The 21,801-nt window shown below is 49.4% G+C and overlaps 6 protein-coding genes across 7 annotated transcripts; 2 read left to right on the top strand and 4 right to left on the bottom strand.

The window, feature by feature from the left end:
- Positions 1-42: 42 nt before the first annotated feature.
- Positions 43-2,429, bottom strand: L3040_004510 (uncharacterized protein; the record flags this gene model as incomplete). Of its 2 annotated transcripts, none has more annotated exons than XM_066155317.1 (8): positions 43-153; positions 203-314; positions 374-567; positions 621-738; positions 816-1,106; positions 1,157-1,378; positions 1,459-1,775; positions 1,830-2,429. In XM_066155317.1, the coding sequence occupies 8 exons, from the start codon at positions 2,427-2,429 to the stop codon at positions 43-45; spliced, it is 1,965 nt and encodes a 654-aa protein (XP_066012010.1). The 2 variants fall into 2 exon arrangements, with proteins under 2 accessions (XP_066012010.1, XP_066012009.1); XM_066155316.1 differs by having other exon boundaries at positions 43-147.
- A 530-nt stretch (positions 2,430-2,959) lies between these two features.
- On the bottom strand, positions 2,960-4,537 carry L3040_004509 (uncharacterized protein; the record flags this gene model as incomplete). Its single annotated transcript, XM_007291568.1, has 4 exons — positions 2,960-4,206; positions 4,263-4,317; positions 4,436-4,463; positions 4,524-4,537. The coding sequence occupies 4 exons, from the start codon at positions 4,535-4,537 to the stop codon at positions 2,960-2,962; spliced, it is 1,344 nt and encodes a 447-aa protein (XP_007291630.1).
- A 399-nt stretch (positions 4,538-4,936) lies between these two features.
- On the top strand, positions 4,937-6,166 carry L3040_004508 (uncharacterized protein; the record flags this gene model as incomplete). Its single annotated transcript, XM_007291567.1, has 4 exons — positions 4,937-4,980; positions 5,048-5,226; positions 5,291-5,388; positions 5,705-6,166. The coding sequence occupies 4 exons, from the start codon at positions 4,937-4,939 to the stop codon at positions 6,164-6,166; spliced, it is 783 nt and encodes a 260-aa protein (XP_007291629.1).
- A 661-nt stretch (positions 6,167-6,827) lies between these two features.
- L3040_004507 (uncharacterized protein) lies at positions 6,828-9,115 on the top strand (the record flags this gene model as incomplete). The annotated part of the gene is made up of 4 exons (XM_066155307.1): positions 6,828-7,368; positions 7,513-7,989; positions 8,107-8,312; positions 8,402-9,115. 4 exons carry the CDS (start codon positions 6,828-6,830, stop codon positions 9,113-9,115), a joined length of 1,938 nt encoding a protein of 645 aa, XP_066012008.1.
- Positions 9,116-11,181: 2,066 nt separating this feature from the next.
- L3040_004506 (uncharacterized protein) lies at positions 11,182-12,807 on the bottom strand (the record flags this gene model as incomplete). The annotated part of the gene is made up of 1 exon (XM_007291565.2): positions 11,182-12,807. The coding sequence occupies one exon, from the start codon at positions 12,805-12,807 to the stop codon at positions 11,182-11,184; it is 1,626 nt and encodes a 541-aa protein (XP_007291627.2).
- A 7,173-nt stretch (positions 12,808-19,980) lies between these two features.
- Positions 19,981-21,638, bottom strand: L3040_004505 (uncharacterized protein; the record flags this gene model as incomplete). Its single annotated transcript, XM_066155295.1, has 4 exons — positions 19,981-20,858; positions 20,904-21,105; positions 21,158-21,424; positions 21,477-21,638. 4 exons carry the CDS (start codon positions 21,636-21,638, stop codon positions 19,981-19,983), a joined length of 1,509 nt encoding a protein of 502 aa, XP_066012007.1.
- Positions 21,639-21,801: the final 163 nt, after the last annotated feature.

Raw genomic sequence — 21,801 nt, 5'->3', positions numbered from 1 at the left:
AACCACAGCCAGCCCTCGACCCAGACTCGGAATTGGCGTTTCCTATTCTGACCTAGACTGCTTGGCCTTCATCATGGAACTAGACATCTTCCTAACCTCATCTGGCATCTGCTGCTCTGGCACGAAGGGTGGAGATTCGAATGGATCCTTGGCCTCAACCTTGTCAGTACACCACATCTCCTCGAAAGCAACGAAAACTTACATCTGCGCCACCATAGCCCAAGTGCGTCGGAGATTCATTGAGAGATGTGGGAGCGCCAGTCAGCGTCGTCAAACTCTGCATCATCGTCGTCAATTTGCCTTTTAAATCGTATCTTGAAGAACATGGTTAGCTCAACACGGGTCATTAATTTATGATGCTGAGTTGAGCTACCTTTTCCACTGCGACGTCTTGGAATCGTGGTGACGAGCCATAGCGTGGTATTTGGATGCCGTCATCTCTTGTCTGGACCCGTCGATGAGGAGGTCTCCTGGGCGTGGTTCATGAGGCTTGCGTCCGGTGACGATGTGGAGGTTCATGAAGTAGGCTCCGGATTCAATCTCAGAAATCTCGACAGTGGGTAACTCCTCGCAGAGCTCCATGGTCAGCAAATGCCACTGAAGGGAGAAGCAGTATGTACCTTGGGAATGCAGTTTTCGAGCTCGGTCTGATAGAGAACATACTCTTTCATGAGTTGACCAGATCTTGTGTTTCCTCCAACGGGGATCGGCAGGACAATCTGCTTGACATCCCAAAAGCTGAAAACGAGTTAGTAACATACTTCGCAGCTAGCTGAATACCCCGAGGTACTTTTCAGCCCGCATGGAAGACTCACCCTGCTCCCTGGAACCAGGACTTCAGACATGCTGCCGCAACCCCATCTCGAGGTGCCATGACCGCCTTCAATCGCTCGGCGACTCTCTCAGTCCAGCCAGGCACCGTAGTTGCAAGCTCTGCATCGAGGGGATTCTTGAATCTGTCTGCAATGTTATCAGTCCAGTCAGTCTGCGGAATGCTCTTGTGTCTGTCGGCCTTCTCGTTCTCGTCCTTCTTCTGAATGCCACTGAAAATTCGTGGTCTCGGATCAATTTCCAGGAACTCAACAACTCCATCAGGCTTTAACAACCTGGTTGACGTTAGTCAGTAGGACATGGCAGTTCGACTGGGTCAACATACGAGCGAATATCATCCAGGAAGGTCTTGTAACTCTCGATCCTGTCGAAGATCTCTCTGGCTCGGATGAACTCGTATAAGTTGTGCGAGATCGGCTTCGAGTGGGCAAGGAGGGAGTTCAGGTTCCGCAACGTGAACTCTGGTGCCTTTTGGCTGGTGTGAACGAGGCTGAAATGGTTACCAAGATGAGCTGGACCTGCTTCAGGGTTTGGAACCATGAAGTCCCTAATGGACTGTCAGTAAGGAGACGAGCGCCAACACGGATATGGGTCTCGAGAAGAGTCCTGTTGGAGGAGAAGACTGACTCGAGTTCGATCTCTCTATCGATACACGACCAATGGTTTGTATCATCGACGCCCTCGACGAACCAATCCGGTTGTTCCTTCTTGAAACCGAAGCACCACATGCCATCCCCACATCCAATTTCAAGGACGCGAGGTGGACCATGGTACACAGCAACGGAGTGAGTTTCACTTGGAATATCTTCCTGCGCCTTTGGTGACCGAGGCGCGTGCTTGAAGTCCCACGAAGAGAGTCTATTCTTCCAGATGCCGTCATCAACAAGCACAGAGGCTTTTCCATCGGGGCGTGGGGTGATGATCTTGCCAACCTTATCTCGGAGCTACGCAGATGGTCAGCTACTGGTTATAGAGGTCGGAGAGCTGTTGGTATGTACCTCGTGATGATACGCCTTTCTAATAACCCTCAGCAGCTGTGTAACATTCAAATCCTCGCTCTTCGGCGAGACATTCAATTCCCTCTCCTCAACCAACTCCCCGTACTGATTGTAAACCATGCTCACGGTAGTCAGATTAGCAACGCTCTGGATACTCCCCTTCTTCCCGAGTGATCTCTTTCCTGTCTGTTTCTTCCTGCTCAAGAGGTACTCTACCGACGGCTGAGGTGGTAATCGTGGCGGCGTGGCAGGTGCTCTCTTGCGTAGCTCATCCGGGCCCACAATCTCAATCAGAGGATTCGTGCTACGGCATGAAGAGCGACGATTGGCTTCAGTGGAAGTGAAACCGGATACCAAAGCCGCAATAGGATCGACGGTACTTTTGCGGTTGGCGATGTTGAGGCTCGGGGAGATGCAGGTGAGGTGGACGGGCATAGTGCTGCGTTCGGTGTTGCTCAAGGTTGGAGAGGTGCGAGAGGCGCGGATAGTGAGAGAGCTGCCGTCGATGTTGCTTGGAGCCTCAGCGTCCTGGTGTTGGGAGCAATAGGATTTGGGGAGCTCGATTATGTCGCCGGTGTGGGTGGTGTAGGAGTCGGACATCTTGGTCGAGGGTCGGAGATAGCAGCGGGACAGGACAGGACCAGATAGAGCAGATTGATTGTCAACTGGTGGACTGGTGGACTGGTGGACTGGTGAACTGGTGAACTGTGGAACTGATCAACTGGGTATCGTGGTCCTGAAGATTGAGTTGAGAGTGAAGAGTTGAACCAGGCTGCGCACACACAAACAGACGAAGGACAAGGTGCTTGCTTACCGTATGGCCCAGCCCAGCCCAGTCCACGCCAGGAAAGAGCTTACCAACTTTGGCAGGAACGACAGGGCTGAGACCTGAGACCTGAGACCTAAGACCTGAGACCTGAGACCTGAGGCCTGAGGCCCGATAATTGAGGATTGAGGATTGAGGATTGAGGCACCAGATATTTTTGGTAATAACTGCCTAGCAAAGAGTTCCGTCATTGTATGCATAGGAAGAAAAATAATCGCTTGTTCCCACCAGAGATGACAATGGGGAGTCTATTGCTTTTGTCTAGAGAAATAGTACGAGATGAACGGGCGCTGTATGGACTCCTCTACGAGATGACCTTCTCAACCAATTCAATCCCATATTTCTTCAGCTCCTTCATCAACGGATCATTAATCTTCGAAGACATAGGCGCAATGACGCCCTTCTCGTTAATGGTCCCATCAAGCACCAACTTGACGGCAACACCACACGGCACACCTACCAGCTTGGCCATCGCCGAGTAACCCTTCGGGTCACCGTACTCCACCAGCGTTGAGGTTCTCGTCTCCATACTGCCGTCTTGGTTTTTAATCTCGAACTTGTGCTGCAGCATCACGAGATCGCGCTCGCCCTCCTCGAACTGCATCTTCTTCTCCAGCGTAGCGCACAGGGTGTCGAGGGCGTTGCCACGGGGGATGATCTTCTCGTCGGAGAAGACGCCGATCCAGCGGAGACCAGCCAGGATACGCTGCTTCTCCTCGTCGTCCTTGAACTCGGTCTTGGAGACGATCGTCGACTTCAAGCCTTCTTCGGTGGAAGAGGGGGCGCCGATAATTTGCTTGGTGGCCTCCTTCCATGGAATCGGCTCCTTCAGATGCCCGTTGTCGACTTCGCCCAGAAACCCAATGTCGACCAGCACGCGCACGAACTCGGGGAAGCCTTGATAGCGCAGGGTGCCGCGGACGATGGTCTGAGCCTCAGGAATGTTGTAGCGCTCCTTGTATTCGGTCGAGTCTCGGTTCGGGTAACCAACGAATGCGAAGCCAGGATAGATAAAGTAAGGCTTGGCCTCACCCATCAACTTCTTTCCCTCAATTTCTACAATCTTGCCATCTTTGTAATATCTCGCCGCGTTTCTCAGGGCCAGCAAGACGCCGCGGGACGACCACGAGAACTTGTAACCGAGCGGGTTGTCGGATGCCTCTGGGGCGGGGAGACCACCACAGAAGGACAAGAAGGAGACGATCTGTCCACCGGCCTGGTGAACCTCTTCGATCGTCTTGATGGCATACAAGTGGTCGATTCCCGGATCGAGACCAATCTCGTTCATCACCGTGATGCCGGCCTCCTTGGCTGCCGCATCCAGCTCCATCATCGGGCCCGACACGTAGCTAGTGGTCACCACGTGCTTCTTGGTACGGATCGCCGACGCAATGACGGAGGCGTGGAAGGCGTATGGGATCAAGCTGATGACCAGGTCGTTCTTTCCCACTTCGGCATCCAGAGCTCTGGCATCGTTGACATCGAGGGAGACGGGAGTGGCGTTCTTGACTCCTTGGGCGAGCTTCTGAGCACGGTCGAGGGTTCTGCATGCTATAGAGTTGGTCAGCGAGCAAGCTTGGTCGCTTGCTTGGAAGGGAAGTACTGACCGACCGTCACTTCGATACCAGCATCGCTGAGGACATCCAGGGTAGGACGGGTGACCTGTATGAGCAAGATCTCGCGGTCAGTACTGATGCTTCTTGTATGGATGCCAACACGGGAAAATTCCAGATTGAGATTTGGGTCGGGCCATCGATGGATGGCTGGCTGTTAGACTTACGAAGCCCGCGCCCAGCATCAGTACTTTCCTGGAGGATAGTCAGCGATCAATCACATACACTGTCGGTCATTTCGTTTCCAAAGCTTACTTGGGTCCAGCCATGGTTGCTTAGTTCCTCGCTGTTCTTTGGATTTGCTTCCAAAGTGGTTTGCGGTTGTTGTGTTTGGTAAAAATTTCCCAAAGTGCCCCTCCTCTGGGCCAGAACCCCACCAAAGCATACCCACTCCGGAGCTCCGATCTCCGAGGTCCGTCCGACCTCAGAGCGGATCAACTTCAAGCGAGCTTTTCCAGAATCCAGGGACTAGACCATTCCCGACAAGCGTAGCACGTGCCATAGTGGCCGGTACCAGACGGCAAAAAAGACACCATTTCACTTTATTTGTTGCCTTCTGCCATCTGCCATCCGTCCTCTACCATCTGAACTAATTCCTACCTCCATCTCCATCTCCCCACACCGAACTCCCACAGCTTCCATATTGCATCAGATCACAACATATCATCATGTCAGCTCTAGATATGTTCTGGGCAGCTCCGCCCATCTCGAGGTATGTTTTGTGTTGCGCGCCCTGCCCCTGCCCCTGCATTCTCATGCTGATGCTGATTTCAGTACAGAACCATCGCCTTGACGGCCTTCGTCCTCTCAATCTCCGTCTACTCAGGCCTTTTAAGCGGTTACTATGTGCTCTTTCACTTGTCTCTGTTATGGAGGCTGCCACCGCAAATTTGGAGATTGGCCACCTCCTTCCTACTTACAGGGAAAGATTTGAGCATTCTCTTCGATACATACTTTCGTAAGCACCTACGCCTACACCCAATCCATTTATACCCGAGCGCCGCTGGCTGACCGCAACCTAGTGTACACGTACGGGAGCAAGCTTGAAACAGCATCTCCAAGATTTTCTGGTCCCGGAGACTTCTTTACGTACATCGTGTTCGTCTGCTTCACGATCTTGGTAGGCTACATATTTCGATTCTCTTCATTGCATTTATTATGCACCTCTATACTGCCCGCCTAGCTTCTGTCACAAAGCTTTGGCGGTTCCTAAAACGAGGGAGATTACCCCTGCACTTCTCCCGGTCCGATCATTCGCAAAATAAATAAGGGCCGGGTTGCGGTGTAGGCACGGTGGGAAGTTCCTTTGAGAAAACTCGTGTTGATTCATCAACTTCACTCGGGTGGTTGTGACTCCCTATATTTCACTTCGATCTTTGAGAGTGTCCCTATCGGCACCTTTCAATCCATCGAAACCCATCTAATAAGTGCAACAGGGCTTGAACGTGCTTGTCACTGGCGGCATGGTCTTAACATCAGCGCTCATTTTGGCCTTCGCTTACACGTCCACTCAAGATGACCGCGGCCAGAAGGCTTCGTTCTTTATTGTCACCATTCCTGCCCAGTTCATCCCGTACGCTATGCTTCTTATGACTTTGGTCATGGCCGGTCCTGAAGCAGCAAAAATCCAAGCTACTGGGCTTGTCGCCGCCCATCTCCACGATTTTCTCACCCGACTTTACCCGACCTTTGGGGGAGGCAGGAACTTGGTCCCGACGCCAGCGTTTGTCAAGAAGATGTGGCAGAGCACCGCAGCGACAGTTGACCACCGTGCTTATGGAACAGCCTTCGCACCTGCTCAGCGGGAGGCAGGCAGGACCTCTGGGTCATCTTCGGGAGGTGTGTTGCCGGAGTCGTGGAGAAATCGAGGCTCAGGTCATAGACTTGGAGGGGACTGAAACATTAGATTCCATTCACTGCTATGAAAACTCAATACTGTGTCAAGTCTTTTTAGCGTGAATTGTGATAATTTGAAAAGGCCCGGCACTCTTCTGGCCACGTCTGATGAGGCAATTGGACGTGCAGTTTCCCTCGGAAGCTGATTGAGGCAGAATCAAGTAGTAAAGTAATCATATAATATATTAGCAATGAATCGGTGATAGCAAGCGCCACCCGGACACCGTTGACGTATCCCACTGCTATTCAGGAAATCTTTCTTTGTAAGGCCAGGCGTGCTGTGCCATATTTACCAAGCACCAACACCGACCGACAAGCTACCACCCCCTGCTTGCTTAGTCAGTCAGTTTTCCAACTTCATCCTCACTTTTCCCGTCCCAAGTCTCCCGACAATCGAACCGCAACCTCATCGCCCGCCTGAAGGAAGACTAACTAACTGGCCTTGCGATCGAGGGATAAATGAGAAACTGCACCTCGTCGCGTCGGGCCTTGAGGTCACGGCTCCTCCCGGTACCACAATGCCAACACCAAAATCAACATCAACACCAACATACAGCACGATCAAGCTTCTTCTCGGGACGACAGTACTCCAACAAACCGACGCCATGGACTGAGGAACAAGCAACCCGCGTCTACAATTTAGGCCTCGGTGCCACCAGCCAGATGTTCGGCTTCTCATTTGCCAAACTCGACCGGCGCCCCCCGATCACGTTCCTGGTCGAGAGCAACCGGAAGGTGGAGGCCTTGCACGATAGCGGCGGGGAGATCCAGCTCATCAGAAATGGCGTGTCCGAAGTTGCCTGGGGCTTTGATGTTGAGAACGTGCCAGAAAGCCATTATATGTCGGGTGCGAAGAACTTCGCCTCCGCGAGACACGTGCAGCTCAAGACGCTAGTGCTGGAGACACACCAAAAGTTCTCGACCGAGACCACGCTCAACGAGGAGCACATGAACTGGTCCTTTGATGAAATCCGCTTCCAGAACTTCAGGAGACCCGTGAAGTTTCTCGGTGATCCGGCAGATTTGACCTATCCTCTCGACTCGGCACTGCGGATTTCGGGGTCAACTGTCAATAGCTTGGGCCGGCCGGAACTCAAGGTCGTGGATAACGAGGAAGCCGCAAAAAGCAGCGAGCCCATCAGAAATTTGATAGTTACGTTAGAGCCCCAATACATCTCGGCGGCTCTTAACCTCTTAAAACATCGTAAGTGCTTTTGCTCCTTCCACCGGTCCAATTACAGATATTCGTGGTAGCTATTTTTGACCATGCATACTTCCTGCTCGCTCCAACAACGCGGCTTGGAATATATGTTGGAGCTTTTGCTGACCAAGAACGCCCATGATGTAGGTTTGAGATGGGATTCCACAATTCTGTTCATCCAAAAAGGAATGATGATCCAGGAAATGGTCAACAGGGACGTCTTTCCGGACCCAGCAAGACGTCCAAGTTACATGATCGGAACATTCTCTCATAATGTGTCGCCACTCAAAGACACTACACACAATGTCAGCGACCCTCTGGATTATCTGATTGAACAATTCGTTTTCTGGGACAAGAATGACCCTTTAAATTCCAGACTGAGTTTGACTTCCCATTCCGAAGCCCTGCTCACTATCAGCCCCGTGATCAGGTTTCCAGAGGAGAGCGAAAGGCGGTTTAAGGAACGCATGAAAAACTCGGTCTACATCACTGATCTGCTGCTGAGTGCGAAGAAATGGCTTAACACCCGCTTGATAGATTATGAGTCCCACAGACGTCTTCGCTACAAGGTCGTTGCCTACGCTTCCATTGTGCATCCCATGACAGTGATGTTCAACTGTTACAGTAAGTGGAATGCCGCCTTGCTCAAAATTACCATTCCTGAGTGCTGGCACCGGGATCATGCCATTCTCCTCACCCCACGAACTGGATCTAGAAATCCTATACTAACTGCGTGGATAGACCGCGGGGTTCTAGGCTCTGACCCAGATCGAAAGCACGTCTTTCAAACGTTGTTGAATGAAGCAGCAGCGATTATCAAACACGACGATCCACTGTTGGATTACGACACTCTATCGACTTACATCGCTGAGCAGGTCACGAACCAGGGGGATAATATTAGCCCTATGCTTGTCAAAGTTGCACGGGGGAAACAAACTGCAATCGAGGTACGCACACTATCGACCTTTCGCACCTCTTCCCCTCCAACCCGGGGATGCCTCAAACCCGCATCTTTCTCACACTGACCCCTCAACAGTGGAACACCGGTGCCATAATGAAACGCGGTATGGACCTGGTCTCGCGGGGAATCCCAGGCATCCCATTCCCCCAAATGCACCTCGATGTCCTCAATCTCGTGCATTTGAAGGGTCGTCAGGTCGTAAGTGATATCCAAGACCGGCTAGACGAGAAGGCAAAGTGGCAACAGGAAATCTATCTTCAGCAGCACGAACAGCAGATGAGACTCCGTGATGAGGGGGCGCTTCTACCGTCCAAAGAGGACCTCAAGCTGGAGCGCAAGCTGCTCTTCCAGGAGAAGAGAGCTCTGCGACACGATTTTGGACAGAGGGAGCGCCGGGCTGCGGAGAGGAGGAGACTGAACCCGCTCTCGGCGTCTGCGCCGGACTTTACGGCGCCAAAGATTGGGTTAGCAATGGGAAATACGAGTTTGGGTTTAGACAAGGATCGGTGGGAAACGCCTGATAAAGAGCGGTGGGAGACGGGGCCAATGAAGCTTTTGAGGGAGGCGAGAGAGATGAGGATGAAGACCATGCCGGACACTCCTGATGCTTCTACGAGTAGTGGAGTCTCGGAAGGAGCAGAGGTTGAGAAAGGGGAGACGGCACCGATCAAGATTTTGAGGAAGGCGAGGGAGAGGAGGATGAAGGCGGTGCAGGATGCTACTGCTGCTGTTGCTACGGCGAGTGGTGGAGTTCCGTCAGGGGGGGAGGAGGAGAAAGTAAGCATCTAGATAGTGCCTGGACGTGGAATTTCGGACTCGGGAGCCCACTTTGGATTCTCACAGACTCGGATGGGGATGTTTCTACCGCTGTGTGCGCAAGGGAAAGGGGAGAAATTGTCAGGCTCGATCAATAGGGAGATTTGCAAGAAAGGAGACAGATTGATGATGATGGTTTTTCTTGCTCAGCGATCCTACTTGTATATGTATATACCCACCACTTGTATATCACTAGATCCGAATCTGTGAAACCCCCTCCCCCCCCGCGCCGACCGTTTGCTTTGTTAGCGAGCGTTTCTCGGATCTTCATCTTGATAACGAGTAGACGGACTAAGAGCCATCGATCGATATGTTGTTCCTGGTTCCTGGTTCCTGGCGAGGGGGAGATGGATGGATGGATGGATGGATGCGTGGAGCGAGAAGGTGTGTTAGGTTAGGGTTGGCCTAGGTTAGGTTGGTTACCTTGCTGACCAGACAGAAAGGCAGACAGACAAGACAGATTGGGGGGGCATGATTTCGAAGAGCCCCGCCCCCCTTTCTTGAAAGTTAGCAAAAAAAAAAAAAAAAAAAAAAAAAAAAAAAAAAAAAAAAAAAAGGGGGGGGGGGGGGGGGGGGTAGGAAGGGGAGGAAGGGGTTAAATAAAAGTCGATCGATATACGGAGAAAACGGAGAAAAAATTGCTGACCGATGAATAACTTGAATGGGTAGGTAGGTATCTATCTAACCTATCTCTTTGCTGACTTGATTGATTTGATTGGATTGATTGGCCGTGCGCTAGGTAGGTAGGTAGGTAGGTAGGCAAGCAAGCAAGCAAGCAAGCTATCAGCTACTCTACACTCTCCATCTCCATCTCAATCTCCCTCTCCCTCTCCATCTCCATACCCAACGCTAGCCTCCACCGCGTGCGCACCACCACCACCAACTAGACTCTCAACCTGTCCTGTCTCGCGCAGCCAATAGGTATTACCTATCCCCATCATCCAATTCCAACTCCACCTCCCACTCTTACATCCTCACATCCTCACAACCATCAGTCATCCATCCTGACGCGTGTAACCATTCCTCTGCATGACATGGGATATCTTGTAGCGGCGATGTGAGAGATTTGCAATGTTTGGTGATGATGGAGAAAGAGCGTGTCGGTGCGGTCGGTTTTCTCCTGTTGTGAGGTCGGTTTTCGCTGGCTGGCCTTGTTGTCGGGGGGGTTGTTGATCGGACTCGGACATTTCAGGGATTTTTTTCATTTTTTTTTTCATTTTTTTTTTTTCATTTTTTTTTATTTTTTTTTTTTTTTTTTTTTTTTTTTTTTTTTTTTTCTTAACAAAAAAGAAGAAGAATGATAATAATAAGAATAATATATTTTTATTTACGTTTATATATATATATATATAGATTAAAAATTAAAAATTAACAATCAAAAAAAAACATTTTTTAAAAAAAAGGAAAAAAAAAAGGAAAAAAAAAAAGGAAGAAAAAAAAAAAAGGAAAATCTTCAACGCAAAATCAGTTCGTGTAAAAAAGTCAATGGTGATTGAAAGTCGGTGTAGCGCACTCGTTGAAACTTGAGACGGAGAGTAGCCGACAGCTTGCCTTATTGGCGCACGGTCAGGGAAGACTGAATGACTGATAATTTTTTTTTTGTTTTTCTTTTGGATAAGAGTAAAGAGGGCAGAATACCCTAAAGAATTTTGTGTCTGTAGATGCCGTGGGCTGTATTGAAGTAGAGGTAAAAAAAAGGTAAAAAAAGGTAAAAAAAGGTAAGAAGAGGTAAGAAGAGGTAAGAAAAGGTAAGAAAAGGTAAGAAAATATAAGAGAAGAGCACAGTTTATATACAAGAAAGATAGAAAGATGCAAATGACAAAAGTATCTGATGCCAGTCTGCACTACGGCAGCTAGTGAATGAAGTGGAAAATTATATACAAAAAGTGTAGACCAAAAGATAGTAGCCTGCTAAAAGAAACCAGTCTGGGCCATGGAAGAAAATGTCGGAATGTCGAATTCGGTGGTCATCCCCTCATTCTGCTCCCTCGCTTAAACCACTCACCTCATAATCAAAAGACTCCCGCGGCCACCGGCCCCTATGACCCCCTCTCACAAGTCCTCTTCACCGGGGAACCACACTGTCTTGGGTACTTTCTGTCTGTGATGGGGTTCGGAATAGCTCCGACACCGATGCCGTTCAAGTACCCCCACCCACCAGGCGCCTTCGCGCTCCACATGAAGTAGCCGCTCGAGCTACTCTCAAACACATCCAGCTGCGCCTCGACGTACCTCCGCACCTCCTCGACCATGTCCTTGTTCCATTCACGGATAGGCTCATGCTGGCACTGGCAGCCGGCAACGGAGCACGAGGCGCCAGCGATCGTGCTGCCGTCGGGGTTCACGCAGATGTTGGTTGCGGCAGTCCACTCGCCAACAAAAGTCGGCATGACCGCATCGGCAGCTGCGAGGTCAGAGGCCAATGCACAGGCAGTGGTGATGTGCTCGGCTTGGTTGAGTTCGTTGTACGCATCCGTATACGTCTGGTACAGATGCGTGTCGACGGCAAAAGTTCCTGGCACCTCCGCCGGGCCGCCGTTCAGGGATCGGGCAAGGTCCGTCCAAGCCTCCGCGCCTAGGGACGCATCTTGCATCACAAACAGCAAATGCTCATTTTCAGCCTCGGACTTCACGACCGCGTAAGCATCTGCCGCCCACAGCTCCATGGCGCTGAGAAGCACGCCCACCTCCGATAAGGGGTCGTAGCGGAGCTGGAGGCCGATAACAACGTCGCTGTACTTGGCCGCGCCGTACTTCTTCGCAACGGTCTTCAGCACAGAGAGCGGGCGCTCGGAATTTTGGACCTGAGTGTACGGGTCCGGGGAGCCGTCCAGTTCGATCCACACGTACATCCCGTTCTTCCTTGCCCACTGAATTGCCTTGTCGAGGTAAGCGTCAGCGCCCTTGTGGTATGGCGTGCCGGTGCTGTCGTATGCCCAGAATCCGATAGGGATGCGCAAGGCGTTGATGCCAGTCGCAGCGAGGGTTTCAATGTCGGTCTCAGTGATGAAGGTCGACCAGTGCTCTTGCAGGGCAGGAAAGGAGGAGGGGAGAGAGTCAAATGTGTACTGGTCAACGGCGGCGGAGAAGGAGCCGTTGAAGACGAGGGGGTTCATCCATTTCTCGAGGATGAGCCAGCCGCCGAGGTTGACGCCGCGGAGGAAGGGGATCGCTGGGTCACATGGAGCAGCGGGTTCGGCTTTTGGGGCTGGTTTCTTCGGGGTGGTTGGTTTGCGCATAGGGGTCGGAGTTACAGTCGGACCAGTCGGCGTGGCAACAGCCTCAAAAGATGTGTATTCGGTGACAGTCGTTGCGATAGCCTCTAATAACGGAACAGCGTTGAAACTGGTCCCAACCGTTGGCGGAGTCGCCACAATCTCAGGTTCCACGACGAGGTTGGCGACTACGGGTACATATGGATTCTTAGGTGGGTGCTTGGGTCCATTTGTTGAAGAGGGCGGAGCTGTCGTCGAGGCAACCGCTTCGAAGGAGGTGAATTCTGTCGCCGTCGTTGCGATGGCTTCATACAACGGGACCGCTCTGAAGCTGGTTCCAACTGGTAGCGGCGTGATTTCCGGGTCGCTATTTCGTCTCTGGGGACGTGCTGATGCCGAGGACGACAGGAGGAGAAGGCCCGTCGAAGCCATAGTGAAATGGTTCCACATCTTGGTCTGTCTCGCATGTGCTGATAACTTTAAATGCTTGGATGATATATCTCTCGGGAGATGGATACAAAGTGTTGAGCAGTCCAAGTCTTCTTCTTGTATATGTGTGCGTGTGCGTGTATTCGAGTGAAAGAATGATCGTGTATGTCGGACGGATATGCCGTACGTCAATTCATTCGTGTGAGAGGTTCCTGCCTGGGCCGTTCAAAGATGAGGGCCGAAGTCTGTCTCGAAGAATATCTGATCGGACCAGAGCCAGAATGGTGGCAGAAGTCTACAGTGATGGGATGCTTGCTGTATGCAAGGAACTGAAGATCAACTGACGAAACGCAGAGAGAAAGCTGCTGCGTAGGCATATAAAGATAGATGGTACTGAAGCGAAAAGCAAAGGCAACGAGCGTGAATAGATAGATAGATAGATGGACAGACGCCTCGAGCATCCGAGAAAGGGGGGAGGATGAGGGATGATGTAGGATGAATGTTCACAACCGGCGAGGTTGATGAGCAGGACCAGATCAAGGGAGTTGACCCAGCAAATCGGACAGCCAGCAACATATACTCCTCGGTCATCTCATCTCGGATCATATTCCGTAGGGAGGAGAGAAAGCTGAGCACTTGCTTGTCCCTGTCCTCATCCCCATGAAGATGAAACTCGGGCATGTAAGTCTCCCTGGGCCCGGGGGGTGGCCACAGCCCGGGGGGTGGTCACTGCCCAGGGGCGAGGGCGAGGCCGCTCGCTCGCTTAGGCCGGGACAGGGAGAGCATGCGGAGCGGAGCGGAGCGGTGCGGCTGAGGGGGGCGGGGGGGGGAGAGCCTGCCCCTGAATGATCTGAATCGTTTGAATCAAGTAAATAGTATTTGTGTATATATATACTTCGTACATATATGCATATGAATGAAAATAGGAGACGAGAGGAGGTGGATGGGGTGAAAAGAGAATAGGAGAGGAGAAGATGCGAAGATGCGACGATGCGAAGATGCGAAGATGCGAAGATGTGAAGATGTGAAAATGTGAAGTTGTGAAGATGTGAAGACGAGAAAGGATAAGATGACAGAAGAAGATGGGACGAATGACTGAATGGCTCCGGAGCACTAGTACCTGCACTAGCACCTGCACTAGCAATAGCCGAACACGCGACTGGTCCCGGCCCACGGAAATTCATTAATCCTAGCGCCCCCTCCCTGTTTCAAGCCCCATCCTCTTCGGACGGGACTCGCGCCCACATCAGACCAAATCAGACCCTCGCCCTCTGGTTGCTCAAACATGACGAACTTCCAGCTCTTGTTTTCAGCCCTTAATACAACAAATATCAAATCATGACGAGCCCGGCCCGGCCAGGCCGTTACGGGTATTACGTCGCTCGCACGGATCGCAGGAAGAAGTCAGTCCGGCCAGGGTGGTCTGGTCTGGTCTGCACAGAGCGGAGAGGGAATCCGTAGGTTAGGTACGGAGTCTGCCCCATTATCCGGCCTGGGGGAGAGGGCGGTAATTTGGCGCAAGCAACGTTCAATATACATGAAAGTACGACTATATACCGTGTGTGGAGGGAACGAAAATCATTTAGTAGTATGAAGAGAGGAATATAGAATATACATCGCTTAAGGAGAACTGGAGCTGATCAGCTCACATAGGTTGTAGCTGCGTGAGGCGGCATAGGTACTGCTTGCTACTTGTAAGTTGTATCTTGCTTGCCTGTTCTTGGTGGAAGAGGGTAAGAGGTGTAGCGGAACCGGTCGTGGTGTCCCTAAGCCTGCGTTCCGAGTTGAACCTCAACGCTACATCACTTCCATAGGAAGAAATACACTCTAACATTGTAAAGAAAGACGTCAACGTGTTTTTTTTTTTTTTTTTTTTTTTCCGGATTTTACGATATAATATGATTTTCAAGCCTCAGCCGTCGCGACTGCAAGCTAAAACCCGGGGCGTTTCGCAAGCGCTACGGGGTAGGTTTTCCGGACTTTACGGTAAATACTCCGTAGTATTCCGAGCATCGACGCTACACCGCTTTCATAAAGCTGTAAGAAATACACTTTCAAGCTGTATGGAAGGATGTTGAATACAGTAAAATAGATTCTAAGCTTCAGCCCGGGCGCAAGCTAAAGCTTACGGCCCTCCGCAAGCTACGGGCTAGGTTTCCCGGACTTCGCGGTATACTCTGTCAAGTACCGTAAGTAGTATAAATCCCCACAGTCAGCGCGCCCCACCGCATTGAGTTTCAACGTTTGCGTTGACTCGTTGGGTACTACGGTAACTAATCAGTGCTGAATACCTACTACGTACGTAGTACTTGATACTAATTGTGCATCTATTTCCGTACAGTATCGAAAGAGACGTGAGACTTGCCACGCTTTAGCATTGATCAATTATTCCTTGAGTCTTAAACGCGTAAGCCTCACACCGTCGGCACGCCCCAACACACTGAGGTTCCAGCGTTTGCGTTTATTTTAATTTTCGAGTACTACTGTACTACAACTTGTTAAGTGCCGAAGCGTGGTAGAATATTCGATATTAATCACTAATCTATCTCCGTAAAGTATCCAAAGTGACTTACTAGTACTTATAGTACTGGTAGTATGATCTGCTACTTATGCTTCAGCACTGACCAATTAGTTCTTAAAATTAAACGCAAAGACTAAAACTCTATGTGTGGGGCGCGCCGACGACTGTGCGGGTTTTATACGGTATTTTCGTGAGGAAAGGTAGCCCACTCGGTATCATCTAGATTGCAATATTGCACTTCTTGAGCGTTGTGTGGATCCAACTTGAAAATAACATTTACGTGAGACAGGGTCTTTTGGTTTAGAAGGAGTACCTTCGCTGATTGGGTGCATCCGTCAGAGCTTAGGGAGGGGGGTTTTTTTTATTACGGGTGTCGGTTGGTACCGGCTGGTTTTAATTTGTTTGCAGACTGTCGGGGTCACTCTGCGATTTGTTTGTTTCGATGATCCGTAAAACGCGAGTATGGATTCTTTTCCCTCCGAATGGTTTACAGCATAATTTTTATTATTATTATTTTTTTTTTTTAAAAATAAAAATAAAAAATTAATGGCTGATTAATAGTAAGGAAGGAAATGCTCGAGGGATAGGTAGCTGGCTGCATCGGCCGGAAAGGGTTATTGCTATAGATTAAATGCTCGAGGCATAGCTAGCTGGCTGCATCGCGCTGAAAGGGGCTTTTAGCTTAGAATTTCATTTCACATTTTTTATATAATTTTAAAAAGTATTTCTTATACTACTAGCAATAAAAGTGATGTATCGTTAATGCTACGAGTGCCGTATAAACTTATACAGTCGGCGCGCTTTATTATACAGAGTTCGGCCTTTGCGCTTAATTTTTGAGTACTATACTGATGAATCAGTGCCGAAGCGCAGCGAATTCTAAGTCATTCTAGAATCTACGTAGTAGATACCTCACAGTAAATAGATTGATAATTGATACTGGATTATTGCTACGGTTCAGTACTGATTGATCAACACTTAGAAAACAAACGCAAACACTGAAATTCAATATAATAAGGCGCGCTGACTATAAGAGTTTATACGGTCCTTACCCACTCGTAGCCGTAACGCTAAATTACTTTTACAGAAGAAAATGCATTTTGAAATTATCTAAAAAGGATATGGGATGATATTCAAAGCTGATAGCCCTTTCCAGCGCGATGCAGCCAGCTATTTCCCGAGCACTTCCCTCTTTACTCTTAATCAGCTATCAGTCAAGTTTCTAAAGATTACATGCCGTATATCCTATTCGGGGGGAAGAAGAGCTTATACACCCGTAAGGAAAAAACCTCCCCAAGCTCTGACGGATGCACCCAATCAGCGTAATCAAGTACTCCCTTAACATCAAAAGACCTCGTTTCACGTAGTATAAATTTTTCAATTGGGATCCACAAAACGCCCAATACAATATACATGATACCGAGTTAGATATCCACCTCTCTTTACAATAATACTCCCCCCATGAATACGTAGTACATGTCGAAAGTATAACTGTGCAAGGGATCTTACCAGGTCTTAAATCGGTCAACTTACTACTACGTACGTACTAGGTACGTAGTATAAGGATTCATTCAGCCTTGAAAAGTATCTTTCAGTCAGTATTTAGTCTGTGCAATAGAGTTGACAGGGCCTTGAGCCATTCAGAAACCACCACTCTACGATTTATGAAGCTAAACTGGGTCCGACATTCATTCATAAGGGGATAGATAGTAATACAGTAGGTATCGTACCGTATAAACTCACATGGTCAGCGCACTCCTCCACACCGAGCTCAGTCTTTGCGTCTAATTTTCAAGTACTACTACTACAAGTACTACGTCCCAGGCGTAAGTATTACCCCTCGAGGGTGCCTCAAAAGTTTAGTTCCCACTTTAGACCCCCTGGCTACCCTACCCTCGAGGGCTAATACTTACGCCTGGGACGTAGTAGTACGGTGGAGGTAATTGATCTGTGCTGAACTGAAGCGCGGCAAATCCTAATTCATTCTAGAATCTAGATACCAGATACTTTACAGAGATAGATTGATGATATTACTACGCCACAGCACTAATAATCGGTGCGCTGACTGTAAACCTGCGGGCACTCGCTTACAGTCAGTCCAAGCAAGTGTTCCAGTCCAAGCAAGTACCCCATTCCACATTAGAGAAATATATATTTTACGATATTGATTGCATTCAAGAACAGCTTTGCATATAAAAATTCGATAATTAAAATAAAGCTCGGTTGCGTTGGATTTCCTAATCCACTTTTTACTATCATGATATATTGCGTTTTTAATTTACTCGAATTGTAAACCGCACCAATTCTAACCGGTATTTTGAATATTCTCGAGCCTTTTCAGCTTAGTAATCGATAAGTTGCAAAGCTTGCTATTATCCAAAACGCAATACTTGGACTTTAAACCCTTTTATAAGGTACGACGACGTATTAAACAAGGATATGATATATAAAGTATTATTTAATCGAGATTAAAAACCACCTTAAAGAAAAGCTCTCCCTCAAATAGTTTCGAGTCTTCGATCTCGCCGTATCGCATAACTTTTATAACCTTTAAAAGCAATTTAAATTGGTATAGCGCACGCAGCTGCTATCGCTTATGCTTTTCTTTTACGGACAAGATACAGTAGATCGCGAAAAAAATATAACACTACGTCTCAGGTGTAATTGTTACACCCTTGGGAGTAGGGTAACCAAGGAGTTTAAAGTCGAAACTGGACTTTTGAGGTACCCTGGAGGGTGTGACAATTACGCCTGTACCGTGGTAGTAGTATATCTTCGTCGGAAGAAAAACTTACAGAGCAAGTTATAGCGTGAGTAACGTATATCGGTATCGACTATCGAGATAATTCGAGGCCGGACCGGAGTCAGCTACGTAGCCTTTTCGAAAGCGCAATATCGTAGATCGTTTTAATCCTTCTTTCATTTCTTTTACTTCGTTCCCCCCTTATCGCAAATCTTTTTAAAATTTTCAATCGGTATGCCCGTCAAGTATGGATCGTAGTCGGCGTGGTGATCGAGGTATGAGAAGGCTCGTTCGGATCGCCGGTAAAAGAAAATCTCTTCGAAAGGCCACCTTGATTCAATCTCGGCTTCCTGGACTCTTTTTGACGTAGAAAAAAGAGCTGAAGGTTCGTGAGGGGAGGCACCTCGTACAAGTAAAGAATCGTAGCCCCTTATCTTTTGCCCAATAGATATCAGAATAATCGATAAAAAGTACTTGACATTTTGTAATCAAATAGAAGACCGTGACGCAGATACGTAGATGTAGTTTTTATTAACATAGCTTTCTTACATTGGCAAGTTGTTTACGATATAAACCGTGATTCTTGATGATTTTTAACGATTTTCAATCCGAATTTGCATACTGTACTAATTGAGTTGGGACACTTGCTCAGACCAAGACATTTGCTTGGACTGACTGTTACCGACAGCTCGCAGATAACAAGTCAGCGCAATGACTATTACCGGTAGATACGGATCGAAACGGATCGAAAGGTGCCCTTTAAATCAAAAGAGGCTTTTTCACGAAATATAATTCTTCCAGGCGGATCCACAAAACGCTTAAATACAATATAGATGATACCGAGATAGCGGTACCCTTCCTCACAGATCACGGTAATACCGTATAAACTCACACGGTCAGCGCGCCCCACCACCCCGAGCTCAGCCTTTGCGTTTAATTTTTTCGGTGCCTTATCAACTGATCGGTGCTGAAAGCACAGCAAATCCTAAGCCACTTTAGAATGTAGATACTTTACGGAGATAGATTAATAGTTCATATCAAATAATCGCTACGCTCTAGGACCGATCTCTTAAATCCCTTTCCATACTTTACGGAGAAAGATTAATAAATGACATCAAGTACTTGCTGCGCTCTTGCACTGATCTCTTAAATCTCTTTCCATACTTTACGGAGATAGATTGAAAATTAATACAACGCACCGGTACTATTTGCTACGCACGCTCTACTATCTCCCCCCGTGAATAAATGTCGGACCCAGTTTAGCTCCATAAATCGTAGAGCGGTGATTTCTGAATGGCTTCAGGCCCTCTCAACTCCATTGCACAGACTAAATACCGACCTAAAGATACTTTTCAAGGCTGAATGAATCTTTATAAGCCTGATCGGTTTAAGACCTGATAAGACCCCTTGCAAAATTATACTTTCGACAGGTATTCATGGGGGGGGGAGGTGGTGAGTAGCATTCATCAATTACTGTGGTACCGGTAGTACGACTACGTAGTACTTGAAGATTTAAACTAAACGCAAATGCTGGAAACTCAGTGTGGTAGGGCGTGGCACTGCCAACTGTGTGAGTTTATACGGAGCGCTAAGTAACACAGTGGCTGTCACCAAGCTTCATCTCTCCCTACGGATGCGGAGTAGCTTCTCTGTTCCCCGATCCGATCCGAAGAAGACACCATACCACGTTACAGTAAGTACAGTTCAGTTACCAGCCGGAGGGTGCCTCAAAAATTTTAATCTCCACTTCAAACCCCTGGTTACCCTGCCTTACTCTCAGGGTGTAGCACTCACGCTTGTGACATTGTACTAGTACACCGTAAGCGACTCTAAGCGAGGGTAGTGTGTATTTACAGGTAAGGTAGCGAGCATGTACCGACTACTGTACATACTACGTATTTTCACGCACCAAAATATCATACACCTCCCCTCAATTCCCCACATCACCTCCAAAGCCCACCGGCCTCCGCTTCCCCCCACTCTCCGGTACAATAGCCATGGCCTTGTACACCTTCCCCATACCGCTCCCTCCCCGATCGACCAACCTCCTCCATGACCCCTCCACCCTCTCCCCCATCTCCCCCCCACCGCCATGGCCCTTCAACCGCCTAGCCCTCTCCTCAATCCCCATACTTAGAAGGAAATGCCCCTGCTCCACCGGCCCGTAGACCTCAACGCCAGGCGACGCCCCGAGCGCAGCCTCGGCCAGCGCGACGAAGTCCACGTCGGCGGAGATGTCGACGAGGCCGGGGGAGCTGAGCGGCGAGACGCGCTGGTGGGCGCGAATGCCGCGGAGGGAGTTGGTCGGGATGGTGTCGGCAGGCCCGTAGTCGAGGATGAGCGCTGCGCCCGAGGGTGAGGTCTTGGGTTCTGTTTCCGAGCCGCCAATGCGGCGTGCGAATTCCTGCGCGTAGGCGTGCGATTCCGGTGATATCTCGATGAGCGAGTCCGGGGTCGATTTCAGCGCCCGGTACCGTGCTGATATCTCGGGCAGGTAGAGGCTGTGTGGCGTTGCGGCTGGAGAGAGATTGAGTTGGAACTCGGGAGGTGAGTTGGCGCCTTGTTGTGACTTTGGGGTGTGGAGAGTGGTGTGTGTTGAGCCTGGGGGCGTGGGCGAGACGACCATTTCGCGCCACTGGGGTCCTTTCCTTTGGGCAGCTTTAGAGGCCTCGGGGGTGAGTTTATGGACGCCTGTGGGCGTTTGGATGGTCTCTTGGGCAGAGTCTGAGGAAGCGACGGACTGGAAGGCGTGGATTGGGAGGGCGTCGAAGAACTCGTGGGCTACGATGAAGGGTGTTTTGTTCTGGTCTGTAGGAAGTTAGTACCAAGCATGAATGAGTGAACGGACCTTACCTGATGGGACGAAGCGGATGTTCTCAGTCCATATGACAGGAATCCCGGCATATTTACTTGTACTCCGGTGCCCAATGGACATCTCTTCAAGAGGCGCGTCGCCACACAGCAGTTGCTTCTGAGCCTCCCTCAAGGACGGGCTAGCTTCAACCAGATAGACAGCCTCGATGCTCTTAGCCATGGGTCCAAAATTCTTTATTGTCTATATACCAGATCAGCCGGGTTCTCCTATTATCGATAGCTCTCAAGCATACGCGTAACATATCATCCATCAACGTCCCTCTTCCAGGCCCAATCTCTATCAGCTCGACACCCTTCGATTTCCTGCCCTGTCCCATCCATTCTGCCACGAACCAAACAGCAATCAGCTCTCCAAATATTTGCGATATCTCAGGAGAGGTTATAAAGTCTCCCTTCTGCCCGAATTGATCGCGGCCTTCTTGCTTGGACATGTAGTAGCCTCCCAAGTCGGACGTCAAGCACATTCGCATAAAGGATGCGAGGGGGATTGGTCCCGTAGCCTGTGGTATCATCAGCCATGCAATCAATTATTTTGGGGGGAAAGTACTTCACAGTAATAGCTTCAGAAAGCTGCTTCGCAAGAGGCGTAGTCCACTGCCTGGCCTCACTCGACGACCACCTCACAACAGTAGGAGCCGCATATCTCCAGCTCCCAGCACTCCGCTGGGCATTTCGCAAGCCATTCCGAGCTTGAAATGATAAAACAGACTTCATCTTGGCTCTCAAGACGGTCACCTCTACATTTTCCCATCCGGTGCGAAGTGATGTGGTGATCCAAGCTCGGCTCGGCCAAAATAAATTATGGAGCCTCGTCTTCACTCAGCCTTCTCGCCCTCGACTAATCACCACTAATCCCACCACCACCACCACCGCCCGC

Source organism: Drepanopeziza brunnea (genome assembly GCF_022702325.1).
Source record: "Drepanopeziza brunnea f. sp. 'multigermtubi' strain 214-2 chromosome Unknown ctg6, whole genome shotgun sequence".
In the NCBI taxonomy this organism is placed as follows: Eukaryota; Fungi; Ascomycota; class Leotiomycetes; order Helotiales; family Drepanopezizaceae; genus Drepanopeziza; species Drepanopeziza brunnea.
This window is presented reverse-complemented; position numbering and strand designations above follow the sequence as displayed.